The following is a 20,159-nucleotide window of genomic DNA, read 5'->3' on the forward strand; positions in this document are numbered from 1 at the left end:
GCATAATTTTAATAGAATTTAACTTGGAAGCGGGAAGAAGTCTTATTTTTGCTTTAAGTCATTTAAATTAAATGGAATAAAAGTGATCAAAGGGCTTATTTTTCTTTGTTTTGTGGGAAATTGTGCTGGGAATGTGGACCTATTGTGCACAAAGGATATCGGCTTTATGCTGGAACCACCAGGCAGGTTACATTGAGAAACAATTAGCTCAGTCAGCAAGGCTTTGAGTCTGATTAAGCCAGGAAGTGGTCCCCTCCCCACCCCACCCGGGACAGAGCAGAATGAAGGGGACGAAGGCAGCAACCCAAATGAGGACTGATCTCTCTCTCTCTCTCTCTCTCTCTCTCTCACTAGCATGAGGATTTATTGTGGCAAATCTACGTCAAGAATTATTTTATTACATTTTATCATCATAGGACAAACAAACTAGTATCTTGTTTCCAAGTAGATCAACAGTCCATGTATGTCATGGCTACTGTCTCTAAGAAACTTCTGTTTGTTGAGGCCTGACATACCCTCATGTATTGGTAACAGAACATCCTAGTGAACAAGGACCCAAGTCACAGAGGAAAATGTGGGGCCTATACCAGGCTGCTGGCTGGATTCTCACCATCTCAGGGGTGCTCAGTGTTTTCTCTGGAGTTATTGCTTTCTTCCCTGTCTTCTCTTACAAGCTTTGTTTCACAGGATGGAGTGTCTGGATTGCTTGTCCCATTTGGAATGGAGCTTTGGTAGGAAACATTTTACTACATATATTGAGACAATACAGGAAGGAGGGAGGGAAAGAGGAAACAGAATAATGTGCCCTTTCTTTTTAAGTTTCCCAACAATATGAAAAAGTCAAAATTCTATGGAAAATCAGAATTTACTTTAGAACATGAATTTCTCTTAATTGCATTTTAAATATAGAATTTTTTTCTTCAAATCATTTTACCATGTGTGGTGTATATTATGTATACTACAGCAGAAATACTGTCCGAGAAATTCTTGGAGGGAGGGGATGTAAGGGGGAAATATAATAAAAAAATTTTTTTAAAGAAATGATAGCAAAAAAGGAAATTCTTAAAAAGTTATTTTATTTTAATCTCCTTGCCCTGATAGTCTGAGAAATGGAAATTTCTTTTGAACTTAGAATTTAAAAGGGGGAGGGGGAGGTAGAAGAGAGTAAGGGGGGGATAGATGGTGTTGGGAGGAGACTTGACTTGGGGTGGTGAACACATAATACAGTATACAGATGATGTGTTATAGACTTGTACACCTGAAATCCATATAATTTCACTAACCAATGTCACCCCGGTAAATTCAACTTAGAAAATCAACCATGAAAAATAATTTTAAAATGGAAAACAAAGTAAAGTAACTTTCAGACTAATACTCTCATTAGAAATGCTGAAGTGTGTCTACAAGACCCAGATTTGCAAGCCCCAAATCTTAGTTCTCCCTCCTTTTTCTCTGCACATAACTATCGGACCTCAAGTTAATTCAAGAAGTTGGGTGACAAATTCCACAAACTTCCCAGTTCCTTAGGAAGGAGAGTATGTGCCAACTACAAGCTGGCACCAAGTAGGTGCTCAGTGTCTGCTCATCGACTGATCTCACAGATAAAGGATCGAACAGGCACATCAACTTGGTGGGTCAAAGAAGTGAGCGAGTCTGGCTCGGGCTTCAGCTTGTAGGACTTAGGAGGCTCAGCGGCCCACAGGTGCAACAAATCCTTCTCTCATTATTTTCCGTGTTAGCTGACATTCACCACTGAAGACTAGAGAACTCAATTTTGGAGGCTTTTGATCTTCAGAAGTGTTCTATTAAAATGTAGTCACTCCTGGGAGAGGCTACATTTTAAGTCTTAAAAAAATTAGACTTTAACTGCGATATTACCTAAAAGTGAAACCCTAGGTAATATAATTTTTAAAAGAGTATATTTATTTATTTTTAGAAAGAGGGGAAGGGAGGGAGAAAGAGAGGGAGAGAAACATCAATGTGTGGTTGCCTCCCTTGCACTCCTACTGGAGACCTGGTGAGCAACACAGGCATGTGCCCTGACTGGGAATCAAACCCACAACCCTTTGGTTCACAGGCTGGCACTCAATCCACTGAGCCATACCAGCCAGGGCTAAGAAATACAATTTTAATATACTTATTAAATAAATATGCATTGATAGCCTACTACATGCTTGCAATACAACAGAATGTAAAGCAAGGTGTTGATGTTAATAGGACTCGGTCCAGTGGGGTTCAATGCCGGTGCACAGATGGGTGCAAGCGGGGTGGTGAACATGTAGAATTGAATGAAAAGACCACTTGATGGTGTTTTTCTTTCTTTATAAATACATTCTTTTGCATCTGCCATTCCAGTCTTGGTCCTTTGCTCTTTTGCCTAACACCAACTCAATGTTCATTCAAAGAAATATGTACTAAACATCTACCAGCATGCAAAGCTGGCATTCCATTTAGTCAAGCAGCTTCTAAACTTTGCTGGCAACAAAGTAAGAAAAACATTTTACATCAGAAATGTATGTACTTCCATTCATATATTTTTCTCTAGGTAAATAGATATTGATACATACAAATAACAAGATTCATATACCAAGGTTTCACAAAACCATATGTAACCTTCTCTTTGAAATGAATCTTGATATTTTTTTATTCTATTTAACTTTTGAAAAATTCTGACTTCACAACTGACCCAAAGTTTAACAAAAATCACAGCTATAGCCCAACCCTGTGTCCATTTCTTATAATTCTTTGCCTGTCCCTGCAAAGTCTGTCATATTACAGTCGACAGATATTGGTGATTTGGTAAGGCTCGATACTGGTAATTCGAATGTACGCTCGTTATAGAACAAGAATCTGTTTTCCAGATAGACCCAGAGAAATAATATGGTGTGTCTCCAGACTGTAGTTCATTGGTGAATATTTCATTTGAGGGTGACAGCCTGAGGAAGTGGAGTGGGGCGGGTAGGATTTGAGGATGTGGGGCCTACATCCAACTCACAACTTTGACGTTCTTGGTATGCGGTCAGGAGCAGAACCCTCACCTAGCCAGTTCCCCACTGCCTTTGCCTATAAAATGGGGTGTTTTGTAGGTAAAGAGACCCCATGTGAAATTGTCTAACCCTAAGGTGCTTAGCGAGAACAAACATGATCTGAACAAAGATTGTATAATAAAGACCTTTGCCAATATTAAAGCCCTCTACAGTGCTAGTTGGTACCAGGCCTTCCACTGGTGCCGCCTCTGTGTCCAAATCCTTTGTTGCCAGTCCCTTGCCCCCTGACTCACTCTCTGATCCCATTCCCACATGACTTGCTGAGTTCCCCATCCTGTTACCTCCTGGACTTCATCTCCTACCACTCTCCCTTAGCTCATTTCTTTCCCATCACATTGGTGTCTGGTTGTTTTTAAATATGCCAAGGTGTGTTTTTGCATCAGGGCCTTTGTCTTGCCTATTCTCTGCCTGGAGCCTTTTCCCACACATAACTTGTTCCCGAGCCTCCTTTAATTCTTTGGGCAAATGTCACTTTCCCACCGATGGCTTCCCTCATTACCCTATTGAAAATTGTAAACTTCCCCACAATTGGCATTCCCTGCTCTATTTTTTCCACAAAGCTCTTATCACCATCTACTATACTATATAATTTACTTATTTATTGTTTCTTTGCCCTCCTCCAATGTATATTGTAAAAGGGCAGAGATTTTCCCTATTTTACTTATTGCTGTATTTCCAGCACTTGGAACAGAGCCAGTCACATACTAGATGTTCAATAAACAGTGTTTGATAAACATTGCTAAATAAATCCCATGTCCTCCATGCTGATAGTACAGAATTCCTTATACAATTGAACTCTGATTAAGTTGCAAAAACTAAAGGTCAAGCTGGTATTTATACTAAAGCAGGAAAAAATCCTCAGGAGAAAGAAAGCAATGAGAGCACTCACTCTCAGTAATGTTTAAATTTGAAATGCAGTTTCTTTTTCCTGGTGAGCTTCCTCCTAAACCTCCTAAGCTCTGTCTGATCATGGTCAACTTCAAAAGGCCTCTGACTATTTCCACAACCTACCTTGCCTGTCTTTCTTAACTTGCCTGCAAAGTGTATCCTCCTCTGGTGAAAAGACAATTTAAAGACTTCAATCTTATTGACATTTCCCTGTGCAAACGACTCCGCATCTCTTTGGAGATTTGCAGGAGATGTTAAGAAGTGGCGCAGAGCTTTGTATTTGTTCGGCACCTTTCATTCAAGGCTTTCTAATTCTTCATAAATATTGGTCCTCAGTCTCCTCTGGTTCTATCCTGCCAACCACATGAAGAGAAGTTTTCCTAGAATTTCTGAGCTAGTTATTTAAAGGCATCAACTGTGGAGAAAATGGAACCCTAGTGCCTGGTGGGTGGGAATGGAGATTGGTGCAGCCACTGTGAAAAACAATATGGAGTCTCCTCAAAAACTTAAAAATGGAACTCCCTTTTGGTCCAGTGATTCCACTTTTGGGGATATATCTAAGAATCCTGAAACACCAATTCAGAAGAACATATGTACCCATATGCTCATAGCAGTGTTATTTACGATGGTCAAAATTTGGAAGCATCCTAAGTGCCCATCAGTAGATGAGTGGGTAAAAAAGCTGTGGTACATTTACACAATAGAATACTATGCAGCAGTAAAAAGAAGGGAATTCTTACCTTTTGCAGCAGCATGGATGGAAGTGGAGAATATTATGCTAAGTGACATAAGCTAGTCAATCAAAGACAAATGCCATGTGATCCGATGTATAAGTGGAATCTAATGAACAAAATAAACTAATAAGCAAAATAGAATCAGAGGTGTAGACATATGGAACAGAAAATAGCTATAAGAGGCGAGAGGGGAAACAGGCACTGGTTGAAAGAAGGTGAAGGGATTAGTCAAAGAACACAAGTGAAGGACCCATGGGCATAGGCAATAGTGTGGGGACTACCTGTGGGAATAGGGGGCAGGCTGGGTAGAAGGATCAAAGGGGAAAAAATTGGGACAACTGTAATAGCATAAATGATAAGATATTTAAGAATAAATATATAAATAAACGAATAAAAGCATCACCTACTAGAAAGTATGCAGCACGGAGATCATAGCACTTTAGGCCTATGCTCTTTAAGGACTGAGCTCTACTTTAATCCTGGAAAACCGGGATTACAAAACAAGCTCTGATGGAGAAACCAAGGTACCATGAGTTTTACAAATCTGAAGCCTGGAGGGTCCAGTGACCTGGCCGATGGTGCTCGAAAGAACTTCATTTAGAGCCTTGTCTGGAAATGAGAAGTTGGGAGAAAGGTGGAGCTAGACCTACGCTAGCAGCTCCAGGTTCCTCCTCTGTTATAGGAGGGACTCGGCTGTACCCTCACTCAAGTTTCTTACAGCTTCAACGGTCCTGTGACTTCTAACCACCTGATGGTCAATCTTCCACTTAGATATCCCAAGCTTCTTTAAGTTCAGCTTGTCCAAAAAGAAAAAAAATGTTAATTGTCTTACCACCAAAAGCAACAATTTCTTCACCTGACTTCCTTGTCTTTGAACTCAGTTTCAAACCTCGGAGTGATGTTCGACTCAATTCTTTCCCCTAAACTAGCACTTCTCAAACTGTAATGCACATGTGAATCAGCTGGGGACCTTGTTAAAATGCAAACTCGGATTCAGTCAATCTGGAGTGAAGCTTGAGACTCTGCATGTCTGGCAAGGCCAGGGGCTTGTCCAACTGGTCCTAGGACTGTGTTCTGTGTTGCACTGCCCGAAACCAGCCCACCGTCAGCCCCACTCCTGCCCCATCACATCCAATGGTTACTGGAGCCCAATAATTAAGTTCTTCTGCCTGTGGACTCTAGCCAAAAATGCACACAAATGGTGGGTTTGCAGTAAAGAAAGGAATTGGTTTATTAGAATTGGCCAATCTGGAGATGGGCAAACTCGTGTCCTGAAAGAGCTGACTCCCCCAGGGCACACAGGTTACAGATTATACAGGGCAAAATCACCAGACACTGTGGGTTAGGATTTGGAGTCTTTTAAGAGCTGATTGGTCAGAGGTGAGAGAAGGGTAGTAAATCATTTCTTCAGGTTTTAAGGACAACTGTGAAGTCAGCTCTGAAATCCAGAACCGGTTTTCAGGAGAGGAAGCCACTGAGGTCATCCTGCCTGACTGGCTCAGGAGGTGGAACATAACTGAGAGTAAGATGTTATCTTTTTCAGCCTGCCAGGGGCTTAAACCTTGTGACCATTAGTCAGAACCCAGCTATTGTTCTCTGCTTCCTCAGGGGTCAACAGCCATTAAGGTGAGAGACAGTGGTCAGGTCAGTGAGGTGTAGCCTCAGGGTAGCAAAGCTTTGGTCCCCTTCAAAGTCCCGCATCCGTCCTGGTGCCTTTACCAGTGAGTGTTCGCCCGGAAGTGGGGTTCTGCCATTGGGCTGGTCTCACACAAAAAGCACCCACTCTTCTTGCCTGATTTTGTGGGCATTCTTGTATGTGTATTACTTTCCCATCTGGGCTGTAAATTCCATTGAGGTTGGAACCATTGTTATTATTATTTATTATTGTTTATGCCATTACAATTGTCCCAATTTACACCCTTCATCCCCTCCACCAAGCTCAATCCCACTTCCACAGTCACTCCTCACACTGTTGTCCATGCCCATGGGTACTTCACTTGTGTTCTTTGACTAATCCCTTTGTTCTTTGACTTCACCCTCTTTCAGACAGTCCTCACCTCCCTCTTCCCCCCTTGCCACTGTCAGTCTATTCCATGATTCTAAGCCTCTGGTTCTATTTTTCTTATTAGTTTATTTTGTTCATTAGATTCCTCTTACAAGTGAGATTACATGGTATTTGTCTTTCATTGACTGGCTTATTTCACTTAGCATAATAGCCTACAGTTCCATCCATGCTGTCACAAAAGGTAGGAATTCCTTTTTTTTCTGCTGTGTGGTATTCCATTGTGTTAGTGTACCACAGTTTTTTAATCCACTCACCTACTGGTGGACACTTAAGCTGTTTCCAACTCTTGGCTACTGTAAATAGAGCTGCTACGAATGTAGGGGTGCGTAAGTTCTTTTGAATTGGTGTTTTGAACCATGATTTGTATAATTATTACTTGGTGAGCTTGTTCATCTTACTTAGCTCCTCTGTGCTTCCTTTAAAAAGTACAGCAATTATTCTTGCATTTAAATCACTCAACAGGACAGCTATGATTGGGAGTAGGGACTGGAGGGAGAGGAAAAGAAAGTTTAATAATATAAAATTGGATAAAATGATGATTATTTCAAATTATAGTTGTGGAAAAGCTACAGTAATTATAATATTATAGTACAATAAATACCATAGTTTTGTCCAAAAAAATAAGAAGTAGAAGACCTACATCATAGGGTCATAATGAGTGAAGCCATGTGGAGTGTTTAGGACAGCGCCTGGCAGAGAGGAAGTGCTCAATACATGTTAACTGTTGTTGTCATTGCTCTACCTGCACAGCATCTGCCACATCCCTAGTTTTAGTAGAGCCACAATAGATATTCATATGGGAATAAATTAACCCATCTTAAAATCATTCCTCTAAAAGTTTCTATTTCTGTTGTGACTGCCCTGCTTCTTCAGTTCATCTGCTTCTGGAAACGGCATCCTTTACTTGAGCAATTTAAAGATTTAGCGGGAGCCCTGACTGGTGTGGCACAGTGGTTTGGGGCTCATCCCACAAACCAAAAAGTTGCGGGTTCTATTCTGGGTCAGGGCATATGCCTGGGTTGTGGGCCAGGTCCCTGGCTGGGGACATGTGAGAGGCCACCCCAACTCATGTTTCTCTCCCTCTCTTTCTCCCTTCTTTCCCCTTCTAAAACATGAATAAAATCTTTTAAAAAATAAAATAAAGATTTAGTAGGAGGGCTCACAATTATCATGCAATCAGTGTTAGCAGCAACTGTTGCAAAACCCAAGTACTGTCCCTAGAGCACGTCAACAGCCTGTCCAGAGGAGCTGAGGGAGAGTGCGCCCTCCCCGGCACACCCCGATGGCTCCTTGCTCAACCTGCCTGCCCTGCTCTGCACAGCTCTGTACCCACAGACCCTCGCCTTTCCTCTTCCCACTTGACATCTTCCCTACTTCAAAGCTCTTTCTTTTTTATTCATTTCCCTTCCCTATCTCTAAACAAAAATTTTTAAGAAGAAATAAAAGGAGAAGGCTGTGACTGCTGGGGAAACCCCCTCGCTCTGTCTCCCGTGCACAGTGTGGGGGCACGGTAAACATGGGTGCCCTGGGCCCCTGAGCTAGGACGTCCTGTAGGGTGGACTTAACAAGTCACTGGGATTCGTACACCAGCCTCCTCCATGAAAGATCTTTTTCAAAGTTTTGTGTAAACAAAGCAAAATTCAAGCTGGCAGTTACAACAGCATTTTTTAACTTTTGAAAGGAAAGAAACAGTTCATGCCAAAGTAGTTAAGGCAACCTGGAATCTAAGGATCTGATAATGTCAGCTATTGCCTTGGAGTCAGACCAGCAGAGGGGCGTCTCCTCTGCTTTTATCTCCTTCGCTTCAGTGGGAGCAGTGATGTGTCCTTTGAGTGCCTTGCCCCTAAAACTCAGACTGGCCCCGGAGCTTAGCCAGCAGCGTTACAGTTGCCCTTAATAATTCTCCTGTCTTGACGTACTATTATGCTAGCTCAGCCTCCACGGGGTCCCTTGGAAACTTTTCTCCTGCGGGATCAAGCCAGCCTCTTTTGACTACAGATGGTTCTGCTTTTATCCATGGGAGTTGAATGGTATGGCGACGCCAAGTATGGAATTTCAGGCTTAGCTACATGAGAAGTTTTGTGTGAGTGCCTGTGCGTCTGCTTTTCCCCTCTCTCTCAAATTCTCTAAATCCAAAATTCAAACTAAAATATGCCAGGGAAATGAAAAGCTAGGTCTCAAAATAATAAATATGCCAGACCCAGAGCTACAAAAGCAGCATACCACAAAACCACATTGGTCAAAGCTCTGATTTCCCCCCCTTTAAATTTGTTGATACTATATATACATTCATGTTTATTTCTCTGTCAGGAACCTAAATGGTACTATTTTTAGTCCTGCCCCCATTCTGTATCTTATTTCAGGCACATCACTTCCTGGTTTTCTCTCTCAATCTCAAAACATTTCTTGACTAGGAACAAATGATTTACGGACTGGAAACAAGTGATTTCTAGGCTCAGGGCCACAAAGGTCTCCTTTATCAGACCCGGTGCTGAATTAAAGAGGAGCCCAGAATATTTTTTTCTTTAATCTATTGCTCAATTTTGGTGACACCATTCCCTTTTTTGTTTAACTATTTTTATTCTGCACTTTGGGCCTTTTTCCCTTCAACGGCGGCTGTAACGAGCTCTCTTTTGAAAGGCTGGACACCACTGCACCCAGAACAATAAATGCCCCGTCATGCATTCATTCTAATGATAATTGTCGTTACTTGAGAAACTGGGATCTTGTATTTGTGTCTCACCAGCAGGCTTTTCAAGAGAAAGCAAATGGGAAAGGATAGCGCCGCTGCTGAGAGGGTTTTCAGGGTTTTGTGATACGGTTCCATTCTGGTTCTTCCCGTGTGCAATTTTAGCAATTCATCAGAAAGATGAACAATAGACAATTAATCAAAATAGAACATATGGCTAGGGTTATAAAGCCAAGCTTCTATTCCAGTGACACCTCACTGGAGCGGAGGTTATAATTGTGATGGCAAAGGCAACATAGAAAATCAAAAAATGAGCATGCATGAATCATATCTTTGTGACACTGATGGCTTCTTTCCCTCATTGTCATTATAGATGAAGGGGAGATCAGAGCCATAAATCCATTTAGTCATTTGCTGTTCCTTCTTCTAGCGCACGATAAAGTTGTCAAACTGTGAGACAGATTGAACTCTTTCCAGAGGTACGTTCTATCATGGATGACATTTTTCCATCTTCCTTTCCCAGGCCGTCACAGCTGGTGTACTGCTACTGCTGGCTCACAAAGAGTGGACCCAGAGATACTTGGTAAACATGTAGACATTGTGGAGGTGAAAAACATCCAAACCTGTAAGGAATTTTTGAAGGATTTTATTTGAGCCAAAACTGATGACAATTATCAAGAAGCAAGATCTCAACTTCTTTGGAGTTTTTGCAGTTTCTTTTATGCATTTAAAATTAAGAAGGGGAAATAAGGCAGGTGACGTGGAGGTGGATTACAGCATAATTATGATCATGTGCTTTCTTAGGGATGGCTATGTCTTAGAAGGAGGGGTCTGAAAAGAGATATTTCAAAGGTGTGTTAACCTTAGACACACAAGAACAATGGACAGGATTTGCTTAAGGCAAAGATAAACCTTTTACTAAGGAAGTTATATGCCTAGGACGTGACTAGTCACCATGATCTGCCCTGTTAGGAATTTATGATCATCAGATCGCCCTGGGAGGTTCCTTTGTGTCACTTGACTTGTCAGTTTTACTGCGGAACCCCCTGTACTTCCACGACATGGAAGAGATTGGTAGAGTGAGTTTGAAGACCAAATCTCTACTGTTAACAATTCAGGATGTAACACAGAGAATGCAATTTCCAATTATAGTTGAATTCTGTCTAATTCATGCCTCACTATGATGGATTTTAGTAACAAACTATGCTTTTAATTAAGATTTTTATTATCTGATTTCTGATCCAGACATTTTCTACAAGCTCCTGTGGTTTGTAGGTGTCGTCATTTGGGGAGGGCAGACCCCATGTTAGCTAGTGTTCCTGAATTTCATCTTGAAGAAAGGGATCTATAGGCTTCTCTGCTTTCAGTATTGCATTTTCAAGTCTCAACTCCTCTATTTGGGATATCCTTCCAATTTCTTTGCATTTTTCCCCTTAAAAAAGTATCATAACATCTTGAATTTTAAAAGCATAGAATCAAGTAATCTCACCATATGAAAAGGCTACCTCCATCACATTAGAAATCTTTCACCCACTGCTGTAGCAGTGCTTCTCAAACTTCGCCATAGGTGTGAAGCACCTGGGGATCTGGTTAACATGCAGGTTCTGAGTCAGTAGATGTGGGTGAGACCTGAGATTCTACATTTCTACCACTGTCCCAGGGGATGTCAGTGGACCATGGACCACACCCAGACTGGCAAGGTCCTAGGATAGAGCAAGGATTCTACTTACTCATTTGTTTTTCCCACCCCAGATTGGTTATCAACACAGGACAGGAGATGAATAGATATTTAAGTGGGTTTGATTTCATTCTTGGCCCCAGGTGTCTGCTGTAGGTTGGAGAGGAGGACACAAAGGCCTAAGGAAAAACTGTGACCCGTTTCTCCTTTATTTCCCAGTAGGAGAGATTAAGATCTGGCTTCCCTCTCTTCACTTTGCTAAGAAGCTTTTGGAAAATCTAGTTCCCAAAGTAACAATTTGTTTCTTCTTTCTTTTCAGTGGGAAGCTAGTTTCATGTTTGTGATTCTGAGCCTTATGGGATGTCCGCTTCATTTTGTAGTGGCCTTAGAATCGGCCCTTCTCGGCCCGTATTGCTTCTACTCGTTTTCAGGGGCTGCAGGGACCAACTACCTTGGCTATGCAGTTGCCTTTCCTTTTCCATATGCAAAATTCCCCTCAGTGTGTGTGGATCCACCACACTACGAAGAGTACCACCTGACACTTCAAACCTTTGACCTGTGCCTGAGCTTTGTGATGTTCTGTGCATCCTTGACAGTGTCCCTCAAGCTCTCTGCAAGACTTATCTGGAATGGACACATAAATGTAAGTTTCAAGAAAGGGGTGCTGGTTCCGAAATGCTAAAATGGAAAGTCTGGTATGTTAATATTTAGCCTGTCTCTTATTCACCACCGTATCCTGTATAACCATGCTGCTTGGTGCCTGGTGCATAATAGATGCTCAATAGTTGTTTTTGTAGGAATGAACGGATTTATGTTGATGTGATAACTGAAGGTATGGCTGTAGGTAGCACCAGCTACTTTTTATCTCAACCCACAATTTTAAAAAATTACTAATTGAGATAAATACTAAGAGTTTTGTTTGAAAATTAAAAGCAGCACCCTTAATATTTTTAATATTAGTCAAATGCAGACATCTTAATGTAGCTTCTATCCCATTCAGAAATATAGGCATGCTTCTTGGCTGGAAAAGACTTAGTATAAAAGTCTTTTATACTAAGTCTTTAATTCTTCCACTTTCTCTACTCCGACTCTAGCAGAGAGGCTGATATGAGCTAACATCAAATTTAGTTTTCTAACATTTTCCAGCAGAGCTAATAACAATATTAATGATATAATAATAACAAAAACCAGGCCCTGACCAGTGCATCTTGGTTGGTTGGCTGTCATCCTGCAAAGCAAAAGGTTGCTGGCTTGATTCCTGGTAAGGGTATCTGCCTGGATTTCGGGTCCGGTCCCCAGCTGGGCGCCTGCAAGATGCAACCAATCAATGTTCCTCTCACACATCAGTGCTTCTCTCCCTCTCTTTTTCCTTCCCTTTCCCTCTCTCTAAAAATAAATGGTAAATAAAATCTTTTTAAAAATAAAAATATGAACTATACATTTACTATGTATCACTGTACTTCCCATTTTACAGAGAGTAAACTGTGGCTAAAGAGTTTTTATAATTTGCCCAAGGTCATGCCAATGAGTCTAGATTCAGAACCGAGAGCAATTTCTCTTAATCAGGTTAGATTTATTCTGTGCCTTTTGGTCATCCAACCTTTTCTCCTCACTAGACCATGGCTCTGGCCTCCCAGAGGATTAGAGCAGGGTGACTGGGAGAAGAGCACAAGTGATTTCTGATTCTAAATTCCTGCAGGTCTTGGTACTGAGTCACTGCTTTGTGGGCTGAACAAACTTCCGTTTGGCAAGAGCGATTTTCCTGGGCAAAGTCTCATAGTGTCTTCATGTTTCAAGTCAGTATTATATTAGGATCAGGTGTATTTAAGTAATATTAGCCAAATTTGTCCCCAATTTGATCCTATTGACACCAACCACAAAAGCTGAAAGACGGGAATTGAGACTCTCCATGTCCTCTTGAACGTCTGTGTAAGTCTGCAAAGGAAATCCCGTCCATTCTTAGGGACAGAGTTGATAATACAAAGAGGCTCACCAAGAGCGAGATAAACAGACCAAAATTACTTCCCCTGTTGTATTAAGCCATCTAGTAGTTTAGTATTTGAGATTTCTCCCTCTTGGTGAACATCCCAAATTTTTAAAACTATACATTAAAGCATTGGCAGCCATGACCCCTCAGAATGAAGAGTTCATCAGATGCCTGACTATCATTTTTAAGCATGACACAGATACATCGCAGTTAAATGTAAGATAGAAGGCAGGGAGAAAAGAAGTTAAAAATTTACAAAGAACTTGGTAAGCCAGCCCCACGGAAGCCTAACTGTGAGGACACCTAAAGTGCCCAGGGAAAGAGAAAATTAATTGAAAACAGAGCAAAGTTCTCCAACTTCAAAGTTTTGCCTTGGCCCTTCTTGCTCAGGATACAATTCCTGGTGTGTGGTTTCTCAGCTAGGCATAGGATCCAACACAGCTACAACACATTTCTCCAAGTGGACCAGTGACGTCCGAATCACTCAGGATTCTTGCTAAACCAGATTTCCAGATCCAATCCAAGACCATTCCTACGAGGTCAGAAACTCTGGGGATAGAGACAGGGAATGTGCATTTTTAACACATGACCCAAGAGATTCTGGTGAAAATTCTCTTCCTAGCACAAGATTATCTTAGGGTCACTTCTGAACAGAATCTCAGTTTCCCTATCTGCATAGAATATAGCACTAGTTTGGGCGAGAGTTTCAGATAAGTTTAATAAGCAGCATGTCTTGGGTGGGTGATTGTTGATGGCTTGACACCACACAGTCTGCGATGGTGGCAGACAGTGTTTCACTAGGGAGGACGAGTAGCCGATGGGATGGGATATGGTTTTCAGTATTAAGAAACACGGCACTGCCTTGAACCGCGAGGAGCATGTGCAGCCTGAGCAAACCTTTGTTACCATGCAGAAATCTCAGCTATCTTAGGCACAATTTCCACCAGTAAAATGAATGTACTATTTATCAAATTTCTGGAAAACATGCAACTTTCTTAGAAGGAAAGGCAAACCCTTTGTTGGCAGACAGAATTCTATGGAGTGATTCTATATTTAATGAACTTCTATACAGTTACATTGTTATATTCCTCACATGTTAAAGGGAATAAGTAATGTTTTAAAATTTTGTTAAAATGATAATAAATATTGTAAACTAGGCTGCTGATTCACGTGTCTTTCATGTATAAACAAAACACTGAAAATGCTTTTAAAAGCTGCATTTTTGAGTGTCTGTCTAAAAATTAAAATTCCCTTATGTAAATATACTACATATCAGGAAATTCAAGGACTACGAAAATTTGTAAAAAAGAAAAAAGTGATAGTGTGAAGGAAGATTTAGGGGAAATTGTAATTTTACTTTATTTTATTGTAGAACAAAATCAATTTTTTTCAGATCCATATGTAACGGTTAGTATTATAACAGAGAATGTTCACACCTAAGAGTTTTTTTCTTTAAGTTCAAAAACATGTTTTCAGAAATGAATCAAATACTCCCTCAGGAATGACCACATTCATTATCCCTTTCTCCTCCCTGTGCCTTTCAGTTTAGTAGAATTTAAGTCATTTTGTGTCCCGGTCAGCTCAAGCTGCTATAACAAAGTACCATAGATGGTGTGGCTTCACCAACACACATTTTTTTCCTCACTGTTCTGAATGCTGGAAGCCCAAGATCATGGTTGGGTTTTGGTGAGGCCTCTCTTCCTGGTGTATGGACGGCTGCCTTCTCCCATGAGCTCACATGCCTTCCCTGTGCCTGCTGCTGGAGAGAGGAGGATCTCTCTATATGAATCTGGGGGAGTGATACAGACATTGGTACCCAACAAATGTCTGTATCACTCCCCCAGATTCATATTGAAGCTCTCTTCTGACAAGGGAAGCTCTCCTCTGACTAATCCCATTTTGGGGACCCCATCCTCAATGAGCTCATCTAAACTTTATTACCTTTCATAAGATACATCTCCAAATCTTATCGCTGTGGTGATTAGGACTTCAGCATATGGATTTGGGAGGAGGAGGCACAAACATTTGATAGCATCTTGTTGAAAGTCACATAGTGATGGTGTGTGAGCATGCAGTCCATTGGTACCCAACAAAAATCACAGCAAAAAATGCTTGAAAGAGTCACTCGGGGTTTGACCATTTTAATAAAAACTCAGAAGAGCATTGTGTGAGTGCTACAGACTAAATGTCTGTATCACTCCCCCAGATTCTTATTGAAGCCCTGACTCCCACTGGGATGGTATCAGGAGGTGGTGCATTTGGGAGGTAATTAAGTTTAGAGGAAGCCAGGAGGGCAGAGGACACAGGATGAGACTAGTGCCCTTATAAAAAGGTAAAGAGACCAGGGATATCTCTCTGTTTACCACGTAAGATTACAACAAGGAGGTAGTCAGCTGCCAATGGGAGAAGGGCTCTCACCGGCCACTGAACCTGCTGGCACCTTGATCTTGGTCTTCTCACCTCCAGAGCTGTGAGAAATAAATATTCGTTGTTTAAGCCACCTGATTTTTGGTCTGTTGTAGCAGCCCAAGCTTACTTAGACAGTTAGCCCTTCACATTTCAAGGGCCTCCTGGGAAGGGGCGGAGCTGGGAAAGCAGTAGGAGCTCCCTGCTTGGGCAGCTCCGTGCACAGGGGCTGAAGTGACCCTGTGGCTTAGGACACCACGCGGGAAGCAAACGAGCACAACACAGAATTTAAGTGGAGAAACTAAAACCCAAAACAACCATAGCCAGAATTGTCTACATTCCTGGTTCACTGAGTAATAAAGTGATGGGAAAGACAAGAATTGGGACGCCAGACGCACTGCAGCTGTCCCCTGTAGCTACCCTGCCCCTCCTCCACGGAATGGAATGGCTTTGTTTGTTTTCCTTTCATTATTCATTGTTATGTTTGAGTTTTTTGTGTTTTTTTTTTCTTTAATGAAAGGGGGAAAGAAAATATTTTCGCCCTTATCATGTGAGACAGTGATTTTATTTTTTTCAATGAATTGAGAAATACTTGCTTCCCATGAAAGATGTAGGTAAACCTTTTAAGTGCGGTTCACAAACATGGGGACAAAGTATTTGTCAGTGGGGGATCCTCTTCTTCCAAAACAAAGACAAATTAGCAAGCAGCAGCATCCTGGCTCCAGGTCTTTCGGTGGAACTTGGGCTGCATCGTTAGCAATATAAATATGTTTTGAAATAAGTTTACCTGTGACTCTCATCCTCCAGATCTGAGGCCTCATCTTGGACTATAGTAGATCTTTCTGGTGCTTCTGGGAACTAAATCCCTTTGGGTAAAACTCAAACAGGACCACAGAACAATAAGAATCCATCGTTCTCACTCACAAATTTCATTATGTGATCTCTTCAAATTGGTCAGTAGAAAACTCAGATTCTAGAAAAATAATCACAATTCAGGGCATTACTATTCTTGTGATCTCATTATTTTCTCTGGAATAATAATAGCAATGACATAAAACTGGGTAGCAGAAGGATAATTCTAGGAGCTATTTATTGGGCAGTTGCTATTTTTCAGGTGCTTTACCTCCTCTATTTCCCATAAAAGTTTGAAGCTCATTATACCCATTTCACAGGTGAGGATGTTGAGGTGCCCGGGTAGAGCCAGGATTGTCTCCCAGGTCTCCAGGAGCCTGAAGCCCAGGCTTCTTGCTGCTTCTTGTACTTCTTGTAGGTGGTGGCGTATCTTCACTGCTACCTATTCCAAGTGACCTTGCATAGGCTTGCTTTTCTTGGACGATCTTTCTTATGTTTCTCACAGACAAAAATATAACCCGTTTTAGAAATGGAAGTTAGTTTTTTCAGGATATTTTTATTTTATTTAATCAATGGAACCATGCCAAGGGTGACAACAACTTACTAAGAGAGGGGAGGAGAGTCAGGTAATGTATTAAAATAAGCTTGATATTTTTTTTCAAAGACAGTGCAATAGGTGGGAAGGGGTTAGTAACCTGAGAATAACTTGTTATCAATTTTTACTTTATAAATTATTGTCAACATATTTTCCTTCTAACTTGAAATCAGTTTAGTCTTTTAATATAAAATATCCTACTGATTTTTTCCTTTCTCCTTAATCTTAATGTACAAATCTTATATTAATTAATATATTATTAATATATTTTAAATAAAAATTGTGTTATATTTAAAAGAAGAGACTTTTGTTTTCTAAAAAGGCAGAAATTTTGAGTAGCAACCAGAAGCCTTCATTCTCTACAATCATAGAAATTCAGTTTTCAAAAACAATAAAAAACTGGACTTACACTCGTGAATATTTCAGAATGATTATAGCTATGTTAATATTTGAGCCCCAAATCATTTAGAAGCGTAACTATGTTGGTTGGAGACTTGAAATTGCATAAATTAAAGAGTAGAACACTTGGTGGCTATTATTGGATGCCTGAGTTCACTCCCTGTAGGAAAGAAGGGAGAGAAACACAGGAAGTAATTAGGGCGAAAAACAATGGGGGTTGTGTGGGGTAGGGAATGACACAATGACACTTCCCCTCCCAGACTGACCCTGGGAGCCAGCAGGGACTGTGCACAAGGCAGCAGTTCACCCCTGCTCACATCAGTAAAGGCAAAACTTCCTCATCTCTAAGACCACCGGGCTGGCCAGCCAGCCAGCCTCTTAAGACCTTTCCAGATCTGTCTCATCCTGTGGTCTTAAAGTACAACTTTATTCCACTGGAGAAGATTAACTAACATTCCAAGGGAAAGATGTGAGCAGCAATGGCTGGCTCTTTACCTGTCCCACGCCACACCGGTGTGTTGCAGGGGTGCACCACGTGGCCTTACTATGCTAGCTCACAAAGTCTATGTGCCAGCAGTATTACTCATGAGAGACAGTATGAAGGTTGTCACAGATTCACAGATCACTTTAACCACTTTAGAAAAACACCTTTATTTGCTCAATATTCAATTTGTCACATCAAACCAAACAGAATTACCTTGTTGGCTGTCTTTAGCAAAAAACAAAACAAAACAAAAAACCTTACTTACCATTACATTACTGAATAAGTTAGGAACTTATAACTCCAGTTTACTTGCAAAAAGATTGTTTTAAAATGTTTCTCTTCTCTTATATCACATAACTACCGAGATGAAAAGGGAAGCTGTGAATTAAAGCAATGAATTACTAGGTACTGGGTGTAAAATGTACTTATTCGATAAGAGTGATATCTTCCATTCACTACTACTGCATATGACTTCCCTCTTGCCAGGTGTCAAGGAGTATGAGCCTAAAGCCCCAAATACAACATTCATTACTTATACTTGCTCCTCTATATTAACTGAGCATATATTAAGTGTCAAATATCATGATAAAGGCTAAAAGATAAAAACAGAACAATGAAAAAGGCACATTTAGGTCCTCCGTTGACTTACAGGGACTGAGGAAAAATGAGACGAGCCAGGAGGACCAAGAGCCCGGATGAGGAAGAAGATGTGAATTAGGGTGTGATGGTGAGCATGAAGAAGACGTGATACATGTAAGAGATATTTAGGAGGTAGAATCAAATGGACTTAGTAACAGTGAGCATTTAGGACAAGGGCTATCTTTTGGACCCTATCCTGCATGTCTCAGACACATCAAACTCAAGATGCTTGTAATGGAGCTGATCATCTCCACGTCCCCAACATCTGCTCTTCTTCCTGTATCTCCAGCTCAGTTGCCAGCACTCAGGACACTCAGGAGTCATCCTTGACTCCTCACACCCGAGTCAGTCACCATATCCTCCATCTGTTTCTCCACCGTGTCTCCCTGACTGCACTGATCATGATGGCCCCGGTTCAGCCTGCCGACTTCTGTCATTCAGGCTTCTTTGCTTCCATTTGTGCAGTCTTGTCTTTCTTAAGAAGTATGCTCCATGTGGGCTCTAAAATAAGCTCTCCACAGCTCAGATCTGCTCTTATTTCTTCCCTGCTTTACATCATTCTGTGGCTTCCCTTCACGCTCAGGTTACAGCCAATATTCTTCACGTGATATCCACAGTATTCAGCTCCTCTCCAAGAATGTGAGTTCCTTGAGGACAGAGACTGTCCAAGGGAAGCAGGAACGGTGGGGCTGAGAGTGGAGAGATCAACAGCAGCAGATTGCAATACTAGATGTAATTTTTATGTCTTTCAAGCCATAGCCATTTATCTTCCCATTCCGTCTAATCAACTTTAAATTCTTAGCTGCCATTCAAAGATTTCGGAAAGTGCCCTTCACCTTTTCTGTTAATTTTCAAAAAGTCCCAAACCAATCCAAACCAGACAAAACAAATAGCAATTGACCAAAAGAGTTATTCAACAGATTCCCCACTTCCTTAGACAGCCCCTGCCCACAAAAGTAGCAGTTCTTCCTGACTGTTTTATGCTTATGCCAGATATTTTATTACACATATATTTCTTTTTTATATCTTTCTGCCATCCCCTTTTCCCAGTATCACCAATTTTGTTCTCTCTGGTGATTCCTCTTAAATTCTTAAGTGGTACGATGATGCTGTTACTTGAGTCATCCTTCCTTGTGTTTCTGTGACATAAAAAAGGCTAAATTAAATGTCAGAAGTGACACTCTAGTCTCATTGATAAATTGTAGAAATAAACATTGCTTCATTTTTCTTTTCTTCCTAGGGTCAAAAGAACGGACAATAAATTTGAAGTGATATTCCTCTTAGATTTGTTGTATCTGTGGTTATTATTTTGAAATATTTTCCAAATAATTTTGATCTTTAAACATTTCCCTCTATGTTCTAATAAAAGAAAAATTTGAAATAATTATACATTTTAGTCCTTTTTATTGTTAACCTTGTTGTTTTGGATTTACATGTTATGGTTTAAAAATTAAAATTTCATTATTGTTGGCATAGACATTTTAAAACCTAAAACATGAATTTTCAGTGAATAAATGTTTTCTTTAAATGTCTCTTGTTCCTGTGTGATGTTTCATTAAACTATACTTCCATAATACCCAAATTAAGGAAACATCTTTTGTAGCATTTCTTCATCTCCATTACCAAAGTGACTGTAGATCTTCAGACATAATTGAAACAGAATAATGGCCATAATGAGAAAGGTCTCCTCCCTCCT

The 20,159-nt window shown here is 40.8% G+C and overlaps 1 protein-coding gene across 3 annotated transcripts; it reads left to right on the forward strand.

The window, feature by feature from the left end:
- The first annotated feature begins 522 nt into the window (after nucleotides 1-522).
- Nucleotides 523-19,831, forward strand: TMEM212 (transmembrane protein 212). 3 transcript variants are annotated; one of them, XM_028534302.2, is made up of 4 exons: nucleotides 527-731; nucleotides 9,947-10,006; nucleotides 11,421-11,744; nucleotides 19,704-19,831. In XM_028534302.2, the coding sequence occupies exons 1-4, from the start codon at nucleotides 573-575 to the stop codon at nucleotides 19,722-19,724; spliced, it is 564 nt and encodes a 187-aa protein (XP_028390103.1). In that variant the 5' UTR covers nucleotides 527-572; the 3' UTR covers nucleotides 19,725-19,831. The 3 variants fall into 3 exon arrangements, with proteins under 3 accessions (XP_035873589.1, XP_028390103.1, XP_035873588.1); XM_036017695.1 differs by lacking the exon at nucleotides 19,704-19,831 and adding an exon at nucleotides 18,476-18,550 and having other exon boundaries at nucleotides 528-731; XM_036017696.1 differs by lacking the exons at nucleotides 9,947-10,006; nucleotides 19,704-19,831 and adding an exon at nucleotides 18,476-18,550 and having other exon boundaries at nucleotides 523-731.
- The last annotated feature ends 328 nt before the right edge of the window (nucleotides 19,832-20,159 follow it).

Source organism: Phyllostomus discolor, chromosome 2 (assembly GCF_004126475.2).
Source record: "Phyllostomus discolor isolate MPI-MPIP mPhyDis1 chromosome 2, mPhyDis1.pri.v3, whole genome shotgun sequence".
Classification (NCBI taxonomy): domain Eukaryota; kingdom Metazoa; phylum Chordata; class Mammalia; order Chiroptera; family Phyllostomidae; genus Phyllostomus; species Phyllostomus discolor.

Coding starts and splice junctions, on each gene's coding strand:
- TMEM212 (XM_036017695.1), top strand. CDS start 573: ATGTGGGGCCTATACCAGGCTGCTGGCTGGATTCTCACCATCTCAGGG. Junction 732..9,946: donor CCATTTGGAATGGAGCTTTG/GTAGGAAACATT, acceptor TTCCTTTCCCAG/GCCGTCACAGCTGGTGTACT. Junction 10,007..11,420: donor AGTGGACCCAGAGATACTTG/GTAAACATGTAG, acceptor CTTTCTTTTCAG/TGGGAAGCTAGTTTCATGTT.